Source organism: Trachypithecus francoisi, unplaced genomic scaffold (assembly GCF_009764315.1).
Source record: "Trachypithecus francoisi isolate TF-2019V2 unplaced genomic scaffold, Tfra_2.0 Lachesis_group18, whole genome shotgun sequence".
Lineage (NCBI taxonomy): Eukaryota > Metazoa > Chordata > Mammalia > Primates > Cercopithecidae > Trachypithecus > Trachypithecus francoisi.
In genome coordinates, this window is record NW_022681463.1 from 65,820,763 (window position 1) to 65,838,471 (window position 17,709).

At 36.4% G+C, this 17,709-nt stretch overlaps 2 protein-coding genes across 6 annotated transcripts in view; one reads left to right on the forward strand and one right to left on the reverse strand.

Annotated features, from left to right (window-relative positions):
• INTS6 (integrator complex subunit 6) overlaps window positions 1-17,709 on the forward strand; it is a 110,646-nt gene that overhangs the window by 88,794 nt on the left and 4,143 nt on the right. For 3 of the 5 annotated variants that reach the window (XM_033177651.1, XM_033177653.1, XM_033177656.1), the window contains one exon: window positions 1-3,180. In XM_033177651.1, coding sequence (XP_033033542.1) covers window positions 1-94 — 94 coding nt within the window. In that variant the 3' untranslated portion in view covers window positions 95-3,180. Of the gene's footprint in view, window positions 3,181-11,541; window positions 12,026-17,709 lie in introns of those variants that run through there. The other 2 variants (XR_004429054.1, XM_033177652.1) reach the window with 2 other exon arrangements.
• The window catches only part of SERPINE3 (serpin family E member 3), a 23,921-nt gene continuing 8,530 nt past the window's right edge, over window positions 2,319-17,709 (reverse strand). The window contains 4 exon segments of the mRNA XM_033177657.1: window positions 2,319-3,916; window positions 3,918-4,033; window positions 4,482-4,568; window positions 10,743-10,843. Coding sequence (XP_033033548.1) covers window positions 3,842-3,916; window positions 3,918-4,033; window positions 4,482-4,568; window positions 10,743-10,843 — 379 coding nt within the window. The 3' untranslated portion in view covers window positions 2,319-3,841.

Below are 17,709 nucleotides of genomic sequence, written 5' to 3' on the forward strand. Positions count from 1 at the left end.
GTTTAAAAAACGAATGCTAATAGAACAACTGGAGAACTTCTTGGATGAAATTCATCGAAGAGCCAATCAGATCAACCATATTAATAGCAATTAAAAGAAAATAGAATGTGGCCACTTATTTCACTATCTTCTTCAAATACAAAGTAAATACAAGACTGTTGTGATCTTGCATTCATTTTCTGACATGCATTGTTGGCTATTTGAAATACTAAAAGCAAATTACAGATCCTTTTTCCATCATTTTACAGTGACCTTTTCTTCATTTTGGTTTATTTTTGTAATGTGAAAAGTATCACTCTAAAAAACATTTTTATTTAACAAACTAAAAATATTCCTCCAAATCTCTTGCTTGTCATTGACTCTTGCGTGTCAATTTCCCTCAGGTTCTATTTTCTTAAACCAACCTTTAAAATTGTCACCTCTGTTAAGGTTGAACTTTGCCAAAAAAAATTAAAAAGAAGTTACTTTGTAATTTTTGGGGAAAAAAGCACATACATTAAAACTAGGTAATGTTTTGTATATACAGTTATTTTGGATATATTATTGTAAGTTGTACAAATGTATTTTGAAGAATATTTAAGAAAAGCACTTTTGTTATTCCATCAATAAATGCTCTATTTTACTCTTGTGTGGTTTAGGAAATAATCACATTTAAAGTAATCATTTAAAAACGTCCTAAGATAATGGAGTTTTAAAGGCCTTGCTTTTTAGCATTGGAAAAATACACCACTTGAAGTTCATGTTTGTTAAGCCTAACTGTAATTACATGTTACGTAATCTGCATTGCCTTTTTACTATATGTTTGTAGTTTTTGTTGGCCATGCCAACATACTCCCATTTCTGCCTAGATTATGGGAATGACTTTGTCTGGGGCAGATAGATACTTTAAAAGCTATTTAAAAAGCAGACAACTTTGGATATTATTGGTTTCCTTCAACACCTTTTCCTTTCTCACTAGGATTGTGGGTGGCACAAAGTTGAAGCTGTTAGGGAGTGGTAGGTTTGGAGTGCGCTACATACTCTGAAATATCTAGCCTTTAGCAGCTTTATGCCATGCTTGCAAAAGCCCACAACAAATTGGAGGCCTCTTTGTTCTGCTCTGCTGTTCTCACACTTAAACTCTGTTTTACTTATAAGGTAAATGTAAAGGAAACACCTTTAAGATGACTTTCCTCATTTTGCATCCCCCCCAGAGTTTCACAGGATAAGGAAAACCACAGTATTCATTCTCCACCCTCAATTCAACATGGCCTAGAATATCCTTACTGAGGAAGCGATCTTACGGCCTGACTCACTCACCATTCATAGATCACTGCTGTGCCTTTTAGTGGTTTGGGGGTAACCAGTAGAAAAGAAGGTCAAAATAGATTTGGATTAAGAGTAGGCAAAATAAACTTATAAAATTTAAAAATTGAAGTATTTTTAGGTTTATGATATTGAAAACCACATACCCTTAGCTTTTTACACTTTATCAGAACATTTTTTAAATTTCAAGGGTATAGCAAAATTATAACTTTATGAAGAAAAGCATCGATGAAAGTGGAGAACATGCATTTAGTCTAGGGGATTTGAAACTCTCCCGATACTGAAGACAAACCCTGTCAAGAAAAAGAATTTAATATTATATAGTATTTTCATATGCAGTTCTTTAAGCTTTGTTTACTTCTATACAAATACTTTTAAGTAATGCAAGATAACAATTACTGGGTGGAATTGTTAAGGTAATTGCCTGTAGTCACATTGCTAAATTCAATGAGAGTTGCACAAAATCCAGAATATATTGTCTGTTCCTAAATTATATGTATTTAGATTCTGGGATTAGTAGGAGGGATTAGAAGTCATTCAGATAAAAATTCATACTTAACAAGAGTATCTAGGGAAGAGATTCAGCCTATCCCAGTATTTAGCAGCTTTCCTTATCAGAAAGTTTTATTTTCTTTTTCACAGATTGCTCATGACCTTTAATATATTTTTCTGAATGAACCCTGGAGAGAGGTGAAAAGTAGCAGTTTTGTTCATCTCTTCTTTTTGTCCTTTATCTCTCTGCCACTGTTCTCACCTCATCCTAAAACCTAGTCAGGAGAGTTTGAAACCTATTAGAACCAAAGGTTAATATCCCATCTCCCTCAGGCTTTTTTCATTTAAAAACAAAAAAACAAAAAACTATGGGTATATTATTGTAGAATTACTGTTGGAAGGGGATTACATCTAGGGGGAACATCATGTCTTTTAGGCCCTTTATGTCACTGAATGACTTATGGCTCGACAAATGATATTCTTGGAAAGTTTAATCTTGAGGTTTTCAAATCTTTTTTAAAAAATTCTCCCATGTTTCCCATTTGCTGATTGATTCATTAGTTGCTCTTAGTAAGATATGTCAGTTTGGAATAATGAAGGCTGAGACTCATTTCTAAACTCCTCCATAACCATCACCAGAAAAGCAGCCACTGTGTTGTGTGATGTGAGCTAATGCCTCCCAGATAGAGGTAAATAAAGTCACAAGGACTATTAGAATTCCGGTGGATTGTGGAACTGGTTTTGGATTATCCTTATATTTTCATTCTGATTACTGAGGCAGTTCTGAAAACGCCTACCATTGAAATAGTGGTGTGTCTTTTCCTTGTTTAAGGATTTTACATCATTTTTATGCACTTGAATTCCAAAATCAGAATCTCTCTTTTACCTATCAACCTTTATTGGCTATTGGCTATTGGCTTTTGGCAATGACCTTTCCGTTCAAATGTAGTCCTGTCTCTTTGTTTCTTTAGGGAGTAGAACCTGTCCTTTTTTTGATCTTTCATTTTTTTGATGTGTCCTTTCTGAGAGAAGGTTCTCTGCTGCCTGTTCTGGGTGATAAGTGATATTTTCATCTAATCATTATGGGGTTGGGATGATCATGGTGAAATACTAGGAAGACATATTCTGTTGATGGACTTTTTCTCCCCAAATAATCCCAAATAGATTATCTTCTAGTGAATGGTTTATATCTTTCTCGTCACAAAAATGTTCCTTTGATTTCTAGCACGAGGTACAGCAGGATGCAAATGATTCTCAGATAAAATGATGTTGACAGTATTTCCTTAACAATTTATGTAAAACTATGCATAATTTTCATTATCCTAACTTCTGACATTTTTTCTCCATAAATAAAAGTAATGCTTGATGTTTAGTTAAAGTAGATCCACCTTTGCTTGATTTTATTAGTCTTGTTCTATCCTATTTCTTTTTAATACACTGTTTAGACTTGCCAACAACTCTTAACTGAGAATCTCTTTTCCTTCCTAGGCTAAGTAATTGTGAGTGGGGGAGGAAGAACATTAAGAGAAATAATCTAAAGACTTTGTTCAATGTTGTCGAAGCCTAAGGATATTTGTGTGTCCTTCTGATGTACTGAGGCTTTGCCGGTACCACACTATCTTTGGATTACCATAAGGTTATGTAGTAGGACTTAAAAGTACTAGGGCAAACATTTGATTTTTGAGAAAGATCAACAGAACGGTATAGAAATCCAGGTGCATTCATTAGAATACTAGGATCACAAGAGGACTACTCTGGTATACTCTAGTGACCTGAAAAAAAACTCTAAAATGATAAGAAAGCTAGGGGACAAAGGGAAAAAAAGGGAAAGATTTATAATTTATTTTGCTTTCATAATTTTTCCAAGTATCTTCAGAAGTAGAAATCTATAGCATTTTTTAAAAATCTACATTAACTATATATGAGCTGAGAAAATGAGAAGGTAAAAAACATGGAGGATAAGTTTCTTTGTACTTATGAAATAGTTCCCTTTCTTAGGATACAAGACAGCAACTGGGAAGCTTCTGAAGCACCATAAAAACAGCTAGAAAGAATGCTTATTTTTGAGGGGATAGTGGACAAATGAGCCCTTGTTGCTAGAGAGACACTGATACATAATTTATCTGAATCCTGTCAAAAAACACTGTAATACCTGTGTTAGGTTCTCTCAGGAAATAGATGAATGGCCGATCTGCTTTAAAAGTAGGAATCCGAGACCTTTTCAATAACAACAGAGCTGCAGGAAAGAAAAAAGAATCCCATTGCATTTTCTGTGCATTTTTAAGAAAATAACTATTGGTTATGAAGTAAGTTATATCCCATTTTTTTAAAGAAATCAAAGCATCCTAATGGCATTTCATTGTTTACTGTTGTGATGGGGGTGCAAATGGGAAAATTAAAAGATGCCATCTAGCAAATCCTGTCTCCTGTTTTGAACACATTCTATGGAATAAATACCTTATTGAAGGTAACTTTCAGAATGATTTTTATAGGATGGATATCTCCTCTTCCCCATTTTTCAAAATCTTTTTGTTTTCTTTAGTGTTCCTTTTTAAAAAATGCTATACCACACCTGAACTTGGGGGTTATGGAAAGATTCAGAAGTATGAAGATTCAACTAGGTAAATTTAAGAAAGGTAGATATGGGTGAGCCGTGTGACTGGGTATTCTCTGTTTGAACATACCTGTGGCTCCAGATGCCTTGGTGCCTTCCTCCAGAACTTCAATCTTGGCCTTGTGGATTGCTTCAGAAACGTAAAAGCCATCTTGGCCTAACCCCAGAAAATGATAAAAATGTGAGTTGCTCATTAACATTTTTCTAACACATTTAGAACACATTCTTTAAAAATGTACTTACAAAATTTATAGTATCCAATGCTGGTTACTGTGTAGCTAGGGAAAGAGTGGAAAATTCTTGTTTTTGTTTTTACTGGAGGCTCAGGTAGCTGTTTGGAAAATTCTTAAGGTTCAATATGTTACCAAACTTTCAAAACTTTTAATTTGTTAAATATATGTAATCTCTCCCAAAATAGTATTCAGAGCACTGCCCCATTTTTTTCGGTGGTTCATTTTCAGAAATGATTTCTAGTTAATACTACAATCCCTCCTTCAGCCAGTATTTCCAAAACTTCAGTAGTCGTAAGAATCACCCGGCTATGTGTTAAAATGCAGATTCTGTAGCCCGGGAATCATTTTCACCAAGCTTCAGAGATCATTTCCCTTGAATGTCTTTTTGGACTGCATTTTAAGAGCCACTTTTAAATGACAAAGTCACAGGATTTTATTACAGGCTTTATTGAGGCACAATTCAGAGTAATATGAATGTGTCTAGTGTTGCATGACTGCATTCTGTATACTTAGGTGTATCAGTTATGCAATTAATATGCCTCATGGGCTAGAATCTACAAAGCAGAGCGGTTAGTATAAATGTTCTATGTGCTAAGTTTCACAGATTATAAGTTTAGCAAATAGGACTAAGTGATAATTTAGAGGAATTGGCTGATTTTTGTAAGCTAATCATTAACCATTTTTAAACAGCTCTAAAGATGAAAGGATACTTGATGACACAGTAAAAAATGAAAGATTTAGAACCAGAAGAAACTTAAGAAATCATTCAGTCCAATCCTTTCATTTTAGAGTGAGCTGTTAACTCATCTGAGATCACACACTTGAAAAGCAGAGTTGAGAATATTCTGATTGAAAGCCCACTCCCATCCCATCTCTCCACTCCACTCAAACATTCCCACCTTTCAGAAAGTGTATGCTAGTCAACTCCAACATGCCACTGAGAGGTATCTGTGGCATGAATATTAAAACAATCAGTTTGATGAACACCTATGTGAGGGAGCTTTGTTTCATCTTAGACTAATGCTTAAATTGCTTTGTTTGTCACACACATACAGGAGATAGCCCATGAATGCCATGAGAGAATAAAACCAGACCAAAATAAAGAATATGCGGCATTCCATCCATCTTGTAAGTAAGGTGTGCACAGAATGTTGTGAGTTGGCTATATTCACTGTAAGGAACAGTTATTTTCCAGCATCAGTGAAGGGGACAGGAAGGGCCAGAGGAAGTAAAAATCAATAGAAACATTCACTAGTGTCACTTGTCCTAAAACCAGCAAAGAATTTGATTTATTTTAGCAGTTGGTATTTTTCTGTAGGGTCTTTAAGAAACAAATTTCACTATCATTAATAATTATCCCCTCTTACTAGCTAATTAAGCAACCTGAAATGCAGTGCCAAAGTTACAAAGAGAGCTTTAGGGTTAAAGAATGGTTATTTTATGAGAGTCATGAGAGGGTTTTACTAATTTCCATGACTTCATTACCATATAGGATGGAGTCTGAACATTTTAAATGAATGTTGGTGAAATAAGCAGAGATTCACTACGAAACCCCTTATCAGCTAACATGTGTCTGTGTTAGTCTGGGCACCTTGGCAGTGTGAGAAATGGGACCAGTTGATGTGGATGAGTCTGGTTAGATGGTCCAGGCTCTTTCAGTATTTTGAAACTGCAACTAAAGAGTTTCATTTAAATAGTTTCTCTCCATCAGACTATAAGAGTGGTCCAATAATTGACATATGTTTGCACAGCCATAAACCAAGGTCCATAGCCTATGCATGCCATGCCCCAGCATCAGCATCTTTTAAATATTATCTCTGGTAAGAGTTGACATTTCAAAAGACCAACATATGTGATAAAAATGAGAATTTGGGAGTCATCTGTGGTTTTGCATTTTTCCTCCTGCTTGATCTTGTATTACAGATTCCTATTATTTTTTATTGAGTACCTTTTGAAATATTTCAAAACTAATGAACCTAGAAGAAGTCAAGCACAAAGGGATTCTCCTGGTCTTTTTCTACTCCCCTGAAGTGTTGACAGCTGCTTAATGCCGTTGAGGGGCATACACCCTATTTTCCCAAAAGTTGTTCTCAAGATTGTTTACAGGTGGCATTCTATAAAAGGGTTCCATGATTAATTATATGTGGGAGATACTAAACAGTTTTGCACTCATGTTTTCAGTAGGGGACTTCTTAGAGCTGCTAATCTGCTAACTTTTATAGTGAATCTCTACAGGACAATTAAAATATGTGGTGTTAAACCATGGAACCACCCACACCATTCTCTGTCCCAGATTTACAGGATTAGCATTTTGGGAACATACTTTGGGAAACTGTAGCCCACCATAAACCCGCTTGCTCCTACAATACATTCTGTATACAAAGCAAAGGGGTGATACTCTTCCTACCCTCCCTCCTGGCATACTCTCCACTCTTCTTCCGTAACATCTTCTAGGGTGTTTATCTTCCTTTTTAGACTATTAACTCCTAGAAAGTGTAAATGATGTCTTAATCATTTTAAATATTTCTTTGCCCAACTTACATTAAGAATACTTGGTACATAAATGTGTTTAGTAAATGCTGGATGAATTAGTAATAGACACTCCTTACCACTATACAAATGGCCTTAATGTTCTTTAACCTTGTTAAACTTGTAAGGAAATGCCGATTGGTGTTTGTAGAACCATAAAGGCACGGCATAGGATGGGTCATCTGCAAGTCTCAGCCAAATGATTGTTTCAGTGCTTTGTTGGTGGAGACCATTATTCTTTGTGTGTGGCTGGTCATACTCAAAAGTTTAAAAGGTGTGGCAGGTCATACTTAAAAAGTATGACCATGTTATGAAGGTCATACTTCGTAACATGATGTTGTATAAACATTGTGTCCCTACATTTAATCCTCAGCTTCTCATAAATCAGGATAAACATATCATTTGCTGTTTCTTTTGTCTTTACAATTATTATTTTCTGTAGGCAGAGTTAGTGGCTTTTAAAACGTTATTGCCAGAACTTGTTTCTAGTTTATCTTTTTCATCTTGTCACTTAGTTGCTAACACTAAGTGTTGGGGAGAGAGAGAGAGAGAGACATAGTATCCGGCCCAGGATAGAGAGAAAGAGTGCTAAGAAGAATCTGAAATGGCCTTTGAAATTAGGCTATGGTTAGTTGCTTTCTCCATTTGTCTCCTCTAGCCCACTCCGCACCTCTTTCTATTGCAATTCTGACCAGACATCTGGTGTGGCATGAGTTAACTTATACGTAACTTCCATACTCAACCAAACAACTCTGGTGGTTTGTTCATTTAAGTCATAGAAACAGAGAACTTGTACTTCTTACCGGGCAGAGACTGAAAACTACCTACTTACAAAAGCCAAGAAGAAGACAGTTTCTTCAGAGTTTCAAGTTTGTGCACAAGGAGTATTTTGTGGACTAGGAGGCATGGGTCTATATCAAAGCCTGCTGATCCTAAAGCCAGTGGGATTGCTAAAGGAGAGTATCTTTAGCTGGCATCTTCAGTGTGAGTGAAACGAGAATTACTCTTAAAAGCTGCATAACATCTAGTATCAAGGAGACTGGGAGGAAATTACATTCTGGTTTCAGTTGGGCCTTGAAATAATATTTAATGAGTCCTTCAGGCAGCAAAAAGAATATTTGATGCCAAGAAGGAAGAGATGAGTGACTTGTAAATGGGGAAAGAGAACTTGAGTAAAATGATTCTGGGACCGAAAGGCCAAATGTCTGCTGTGGTTGTTGCAGTTCCATCAATAGTACAAAACTGCTTGGTAATCCCTTGTAAACTGGAAGAAGAGAGGCCTGCATTTTCTGATCACTTACTCTCCAGCAAGTTCTCTGCTGATGCCATACTTTATGTAAATGATTTTGTTTCTACAATTAAGGTGTGTGGTGAGTGGTAGCTACCCCCGTTTTAAGAATGAGGAAACTATTTCTTGGAGAGATTTGGTGGCCCTGTCTCTAGAATATTAAGATGAAAGCCAATTTGGGCAGAGAAGTGGTTAGTCTCTTGATTATGTTTAAAGAAGGACATTAAGAAGCAATACTTTGGTTGGCAATCTTTTTCTATAAAGGGCCAGATATTAAATATTTTAGCCACTGCAGGCCATATGGTGTCTGTCTCAACTACTCAATTTTGCTGTTGTAGCAGGAAAGCAGCCATAGATGATTTATGAATGAATGAGAGTGGCTATGTTTTAATTAAACTTTAGAAAAGTAGGTAGTAGGCCATTGTTTGCTGACCCTGCTTTAGAGGAACAAAACTTCACAAGAGAAAATTACCAGGCTGGCATGTTTTGTCAGTAGGAAATGTGAATGCAAGCTTCACGCTTGGCACATGATAATTGCTTGACAATTATTAAATAAGCCAGATCTGCCTGCCTACCTTTCTGCTGGTTTGAGCAAATATAAGTAGATTTGAATTGCATAAAAAAAAAAAGAGGTTTGGTATCAAAAGGTACTTTTAAAACCAGGTTACTTATTAGATCTTGCCAGAGGAGTTTGTGGACCTTGGAAGTCTTCACCAATAGGGGAGCTACATGATGTGTGTTAAGATCAGTCCTGTTTGAGAACACAGGGTTGGTGGCACATTAGAATATACTTTTAGGACATAAAAGGGAGAGCTTTAGGAGTTAGGAAGGGACAGTCAGTAAGCCCTAGTGATTCGTTGAATATAGTGATGTAGAAGGAAAGGTCAAGAATGGTCTTAAAGTTTTGAACTCTGATTTTCAAAATCACCACCAACAACAGGGATGCCATGGCTGAGCTCTGGAGTTGCAAGAAGACACTGGTTAGATTTTGCACATTATCAAACATAGAATTCTCTTAAGTTCTTCATCCCTTGCTCTTTCCTTGCCCTCTGATCTTTTCTCTTCAGTATTCCTCCTTTCCCTGAAATGTCAGATTATGCATGTGTCAATAAGGAAAGTTTCTGTTTGAGTCATTTGACCAAGTCAACAATATTTACTTGGTATCCCACTGTGTGCCCAGCATCGTTGTGGACACTATGCCCAAACTTGACTATTGCTTTGCTTATCTCTTCGCGTGTTCAGGCAATGAGTACAGAGCTGGTAGATTTTAAACTCTCTAGAATAGATTCTCACTCCTGTGTTTTATTTGATAAGTAACTCTGTCAATCTGGTCACATCTAAAGCCCAAACCAAGACTTCTCTTGTGGGTCAAAATCTCAATTTTCCTGTGATTGCTTAAGAAGGAAGATTCTGAGCCAAAATTTAGAAAAGTCCACATTATGATGTTCTAGAATTCAAAATAGTGATTTTCAAGCTCTTCAGGTAAGGGAAATGTCAAGGCCAATGGAAATACCAGCTACAGTATCATCTTTGCACAGATAATTTAATATCCAGAGTAGAAACAAACCTGAGCCTCTGAGTTGGCAATAGTTTAGTGAATGGTGTCTTGAGAGGATTGTAGAACATAGGTTCTGGCATTCACTCCCTGTTTATATTTGATATAAATTCCCTATCATAAGCAAATAGCATGTATTGATTGGTAGTAGCAATTCAACTATGTGCAAAGAAATTCAACATGGTTGGTGGAAAGGAGAACATTTTAAGGCAAGGTTGTAAGAGCCTGGGTAATTTGAAGAAAGGAAATTGGACAGATGAGGGAGGTTTCAAGACTAGCTTATTAGAAGAGGACAGAGAAGGTATAGGGAAGGAGAGAGGAAAAGGGTGTAAAGGGTGCCTGTGAAGCTGATGGAACAGCAGGAGGTCATAATGAAGAATCTATTGCTGCAGCAATGCCTTGGATCCACTCCTAGTCATGACGGTTGGAGGGAGGGTCACTTTATTGTATATTGTGGACATTGACCCCATGGTGAAGGTGGTATCTGAAAACCGTGATTAAGGCCTGAAGAAACATCCCTTCCTCACAAGATCTAACTCAAATTTGACTGTTAGTAGAAGCAACACATTTTTATATCAAACAGAGCACCTTTCTTATCTTTTACATAATGTTGACTCTGATTGTTTACCACTGAAGGCTCTGTGGAAACGAGAATCCCTTAATCAAAGTCTGATAAAACTGCCCCAAACACAAGGCTAGAAAGTTTGGAAGAAGAACCATTTTTACCTGAAATTCCTTTTAAGTTAGCTTTGAGTGGATCGAAAAGATCAGTGACTCCCCAAGAATTTAAAATGCTTTTTAAGTTGAATTGATTTTGGATCCTAAACCTGAAAAGCAAAAACAAACCATCAACTTTCAAAATTCTTACTCAATTTGCTTTCATGCACACCACATGAAGTCCGAAGTCCCTAACTTGGAAGTCAGACTGGCTCCACCAGATTTATTTCCAGCTTCATCTTCCATGGCGCCTTCCCATAAGCCCTAATCTGACCACACAGAGCTCTTCCCCACCTCTGTACTCTTGTTCCTGCTGTTCATTCTAAGTCTTCCCATTGACTTGGATTATCTTTTAGTTATCCATTTTTCAGTTGTTACCTCCTCCTCCTTTTCTTCAGCTATTTTGTGACCTTTGGTTCTTAAAGCCCCATTAACACCTTGTTTTGCTCTTATGATATATAGAACATTCTGCTTCCTATTAGCGTCATTTATGATATTGTAAACTACCTGAGAAGAGTGGCTATCTCAATTCATTTTTTAAACACTTATTTTTTTTGAGATGGGGGGTCTCCCTATGTTGCCAGGCTAGACTCGAACTTCTGGCCTCAAGTGATCCACCTGCCTTAGCTTCCCGAGTAGCTGGGACTACAGGTGTGCCCCACTGTGCCAGACTCCAATTAATTTTTATTCCTTAATAAGAATTAATATTTAATGAATGCTTACATTATGCTAGATACTATAAAAGCTTTATGTGGATTATCTCATTTCATCTTCATATAACTATGTTATTATTATCCTCATTTTACAGATGGGAAAATCAAGACTTAAAGAGTTTAAGAAACTTGCCCAAGATGACATAATGAGTATGTGATGGACCTCGATTCAAATCAAGCCTGTGTGTGTGCAGAGTCCATGCTCTAATCACCTACATTTTGCTACTTCCCATCTCGTGTGGCATCTCACTTATAGTAGGTGCAGAAAAGAGGCTGTTGACTAATTGCCTTATTGACAATTAATAGAGTATTTTATTTAATAGAGTGTTTATACTGGATAAAATCTATTTTCATATTTGCTGTGTGCAGTTTATGCCTTTGGAGCACAGTAGGAAAAGAATGGAACTTAAAGCCTTGGTTTTCCTAGTAAACCCTTTGAGCATAAAGAATCAGCACACCAATTTTATATTTCATATATTTAAAATGCCAGGAACAAGGCATTTAAAAGTTTACTGTTGAAAAATCCTTTAAAAGAGCTGCTGATACTATTTTTCTTTGAAAATATAAAAGATCAAAGTGAAAATTAGATGGTCTTTTTCTATAAATAATACAGAACTTGTAGGAGAGTAAAAATATTGAACAAGACCATTTAATATCAAAGGTCTTCATTGCTATACAAGACAATGTGACTCATACTTTAACCAAAAATATCATACTTTCTCATAAAGGTATATTTTGAATCTTCAGAATAGTTTCCAAAAAAGAAATATACTTTCTCCAAATATGCTGACATTTCTCCAAAAAATTTTTGGGCCATCTCTTATGAAATTTTCTTAAATACTGAAAACACATCCTTTTTGAAACCTCTAGTTTCTGGAACAGTGGTTATGAGCATGAACTTGGGAATCCGATGTCTGAGTTTGAATCCTGGATCAAGTAACTACCTGCAAACTAGTTACTTTACCTCCGCAGGAAGTTACTTTACTTCTGTTTGTTTCAGTCCTCATTTGTGAAATGACCATAATTGTAATGCGTGTTTGTAGGGTTGTAAAGATTAAATGAATGAATCCTTGTAAAGTGCTTGGAACAATCCCCAGCACAGCCCATGCACTTACTGTTACCATTGTGATTTTTAAATTATTTTTCAATTATATTGAGAAAGAGTTAATTAAGGGCTATTTGAAACTAAATGTGATTATGGTGGGTGATAAATTTTTTGTAAACTAAAAACAGCAGTAAAAGTGAGGTATGACTATAAAAGCTTAGAGTGATTGTTTTGTATGGCTGTGAAGGCAGATCCAGAAGAAATGCTACAAAAATAACTTGATTTAAAAAATACCCTTCACCAATACCAGACAAGGATATTACAAGAAAGACAAATTACAGACCAATATACCTTATGAATATAGATGCAAAATCTTCAACAAAATACTAGCAAATTGAATCCAACACCATATAAATCTCACCATGACAAAGTGGGATTTATCCCAGGAATGCAAGGTGGGTTCAACATATGAAAACCAATTAATATAATATACCATATTAATAGAATAAAGGACAAAAGCCACACCACCATCTCAATAGATGCAGAAAAAGCATTTGACAAAGTCCAACACCCTTTCATGATTAAAAACAAACATCAAACATACAACAAACTTTGGTTAGAAGGTAACTTTCTTAAATTGATGAAGGGCATCTACAAAATCCCCACAGCTAGTATCACACTTTACAGTAAAAGACTGAAAGGTTTCCCCCTAAGATCAGGAACAAGACAAGAATGTCCACTCTGACCCCTTCTATTTCACATGCTACTGGAGGGTGAGTAGGACAATTACATGAGAAAAAGAAATAGAAGGCATCCAGGTTAGAGAGAAAGAAGTAAATCTATCTCTATTCACAGATGACTTGGTCCTACACATAGAAAACCCTAAAGAATCCACATACACACACACACAAAAAAACCTATTAGAGCTAATAAATGAGTTCACTGAAGTGCAGCATACAAGATTAAGATACAAAAATCAACTGTGTTTGTATACACTATAGAACAATCTGAAAATAAGTAAAAATTCAAAGGAGTAAAATACTTAGAATAAATTTAATAAAAGAAGTGCAAGACTTGCATATGGAAAACTACAAAACATTGTTGAAAGAAAGAAAAACTTAAAGGAAAGCTATTCTGAGTTCATGGCTCAGAACACTTAATATTGTTAGAAAGTAATACTCGCCAAATTGATCTATAGATTCAACACAATCCCTGTCTAAATCCTTCCTGCCTTTTTGGCAGAAATTGACAAGCTGATCCTAAAATTTATATGAAAATGCAAGGGGCCCAGAATAGCTAAAACACTCTTGAAAAAGAAGAAAGTTGAAAGACACACTCCTGATTTCTAAAGTCACTACAAAGCTACAGTAATGAAGACTGTGTGGTACTGGCAAACAAACATCTATGCCTATAGGATAGAACTGAAAGTCCAGAAATAAACTTACACATTTTTGGGCAATTGATTTTGAAAAAGATGCCAAGAAAATTCAGTAGAGGAAAGAAAAATCATTTTAACAAATGATTTTGGGACAAAGGGATAGATACACACAAAAGAATGAAGCTGAATCCCTACCTCATACGATATACAATAATTAATTCAAAATGGATTAAAGACCTACATATAAGAGCTAAGCCTATAAAGTTCTTAGAAAAAAACATAAACCTAAATTTTTGTGACCCTAACTAGACAATGGTGTCTATTCAAAAGAATATGGCATCAAAAGCACAAGAAACAAAAGGAAACATAGATTAATTGAGCTTCATCCAAATTAACAACTTTTGTGCTTCAAAGGACAGCATTGAGAAGTGAAAAGAAAAACCACAGAATGACAGAAAATATTTATAAATCATAAATCTGTTAAGGTACTAGTATCCAGAATAAAGAACTATTACAACTCAATAATAAAAAGACAACCAATTTAAATATGGCTAAATCATCTGAAATAGACATTTCTACAAAAAAGACATTTCTCCAAGTACATGAAAAGATGCTCTACCTCATTAGTCATTAGGGAAATGCAAATGAAGTGCACAATGAGATACTACTTCACACCAACTAAAATGGCTAAAATAAAAAGATGGTCATTAAGAAGTGTTGACAAGGATGTGGAGAAACTGGCTTCCACACACATTGCTGGTAGGAATGTAAAATGGTGCAGTGACTTGGAAAACAGTCTGGTAGTTCTTCAAAAGGTAAAATGTAGGGTTACCACATGACCTAGTAATTGCATTCTTAGGTGTATATCCAAGAGAATTGAAAATATATATACACAAAAAAATGTACACTTGATTGTTTCTAGTTGCCAACAAGTTAAAACAAGCCAAAATGTGTCTAGGCACCCAAATATCTATAAATTGATGAATAGGTAAACAAAATGTAGTATATCAATACAATGGAATATTATTCAGTCATAAAAAGGAAGATAGTATTGATTCATGCTACTATGAACCTTGAAAATATTATGCAAATAAGCCAGACACAAAAAGCCACATATTGTATAATTTCACTTACATGAAATTCTGGAATAGGCAAATCTATTGAGAGCAAGTAGATCAGAGGTTGCTGGGAGGTGGGGAGGGGAGTTGGGAGTGACTACTAATGGATATGGGGTTTCTTTTTGAGGTGATGAAAAGGTTCTGGAATTAGTAGTGATGGTTGCACAACTTTGTGAATATACTAAAAACCTCTGAATTGTGTACTTTCAAAGGGTGAATTTTATAATATGTGAATTATATCTTGATTTTTTAAAAAAGAAACACTCCTAGAAAAGCATAAACCACACACCATGATAATCAGCAGCTCCTGGGAGGAAAGGCAAAACTCATTTTGAATATGTGGGATCTGGTGGATTTTAAGAAGATATATATTATGTCTAATATCAAAACATTGCTCAGCCTTCTATGTTGACCTAATAATCAAATGTTTTATTCATTACATACATATTTGACATTATTAGTCTTTCTTGTGGGACATCACATGATTGTGGTTATAAATAACCCTTAACACATTCTTGGTTTTCTTGATTATTTCTTTTTTTTTTTTTTTTTTTGAGGCGGAGTCTCGCTCTGTTGCCCAGGCTGGAGTGCAGTGGCCGGATCTCGGCTCACTGCAAACTCCGCCTCCCGGGTTCACGCCATTCTCCTGCCTCAGCCTCCTGAGTAGCTGGGACTACAGGCGCCCACCACCTCGTCCAGCTAGTTTTGTTTGTTTGTTTGTTTTTTTTAGTAGAGACGGGGTTTCATTGTGTTAGCCAGGATGGTTTCGATCTCCTGACCTCATGATCCGCCCGTCTCGGCCTCCCAAAGTGCTGGGATTACAGGCTTGAGCCACCGCGCCCGGCCGCTTATTTCTTTAGTTTGCTAAGCATCCCTCATGAAGATTAACAGTCCCTATGCACTTTTTTATTTATTTATACATAAAAGGTTACTTTGGAAGCTAGACCCCATAATTCATCCAGAATCTACCAGTGCACTGCTTGGTGATGTGTAATCTGAAAGCACATCTCATAGTCACACAATTTTGCATTGCTACCCACAGTGTGCAAAATTTTTTGCTCTTGTTAAACAAAAAATGCCTGCTGACTATAGAGCAGGTCATACTAAAAGAAGAATGAGTGATTTGAGAGAATGAGAGGTAAATTCCTGCCTAAAAGCTGACTTTCTGTCTATCATGATCCAAAGTTTATACCTAAATCTAGACCTAAGACAGTTTTTACTTTTTCTGTTTTGTTCCCCAAAGGATTTAAAGCTAGCTTAAAAACAAACAAACAAAACTTGGTTAGTTTTACTTGTGAAATAACTTAATTTTCCTAAAAACCTCTATCCTTCTTGGACAGCAGTCTTGGTAGTCTTAAGGAGATTTAAAAAAAAAATTATCAGAATGAGGTTAAGTGCTAACTAATAGTTGTGTTACTAAGATTTCTGCCTTGCCTTGCCTTGCCTGCCTGCCAGCATTTTTCAGGATCACTGCTTGAGGGTTTGAGACTTCTAAAAGCAGAATCAGGACAGTGGAGAGTTCTCAGTGGAGCTGGGCATTTCCCTGGGGTCTCCTCCAGGGAAGAGCTGCTCCAAGATGAGGCCCACCGTCTGTCTCTTAAACCCAAAAAGGTTGTGGCAAATTCCCGCAGCAGCCTCCTTTTTCTTTCTACTTTTGACATGGAACGCTGCTCTTCCTTCCCTTGCTGAGTTTCTCTCAAATATAATAGGAAGATTAGGGTTGCTTCTGCTCCCTCCCTGAGAGATCTGTTGAAATATTCATTCTTTGTGTTTTGGTTTGGGTTCCAAATATTTCGTTTTGAGAGATACACTTTACCTTAGAGTTAAGTGCACCTTTTGCCCTGGGCTATGCCAGATCTCACTTTAGACCTTGGCCCTTAACTTGCTGGGTCTCTCTTTGTATGTTTTCCTTCTAGTGCATAGATTTATTTTTAACTCCTCGAGGGAGTACTGCCGAGGACTTTGCCTTTGCCTACTGGAAGCCCAGGCAGTGGAGAGAGGCCAAGGCAGCTAGTGGCTACTGGACAACATTCCTTGCTTAATGCTGGTCAAAAAATGGTTATAAATGTACTCTGATTTCAAATATATCACAGAAGCTCATCATTTAAAGAAGCCTTAAGAGGAATCTTTTTGTAAAGTTATGAGTTTTGCTAATATATTTTGTTTTGAAAAAGCAAAATAGAATGCTGCCAGTTCACTTTTTGATTTGTATTTGTACCTATTGGGTCTTCTTAAAGGAGAATTCACCTCTATTTAGAGAGAATGAGAACCTTCTGCATAGAGACTTAAAGTTTCATATTTTTATGCCTTAATTTGGCATCTCATCAGAATTTTATCTGTACTTGCTCAATTACATAAGTCATCTTATCTCTTTGGTTTTGGAAAAATGACAGTTATATACTCTTAGGATGGGATAAGATTTGGGGAACATTCCTACAAGGGAACCATGAGCATTTCCTCTCCAAAAACTGGTTGTGGCCTAGGGCTGGATCAGGGGTCCTCGGGGGGCTCCAGTCCAGCCCAGTGAAGCCAGAATATCTTGTCCTGGGAAGGAAGACTCTGGGAAGTTAGTTTATTTCAGTCTGTGCCATGAGCTAGCCAGTGGTGGCTCTGAAATGGACTCAAACTCTAGGGTCACTTCCTCTTAGCCTAACTTCTGGGGGTACACATTAGACAAGTCATCCCAGTGGCTAAGCACAGACCCTAGAGGCAGACCACCTGT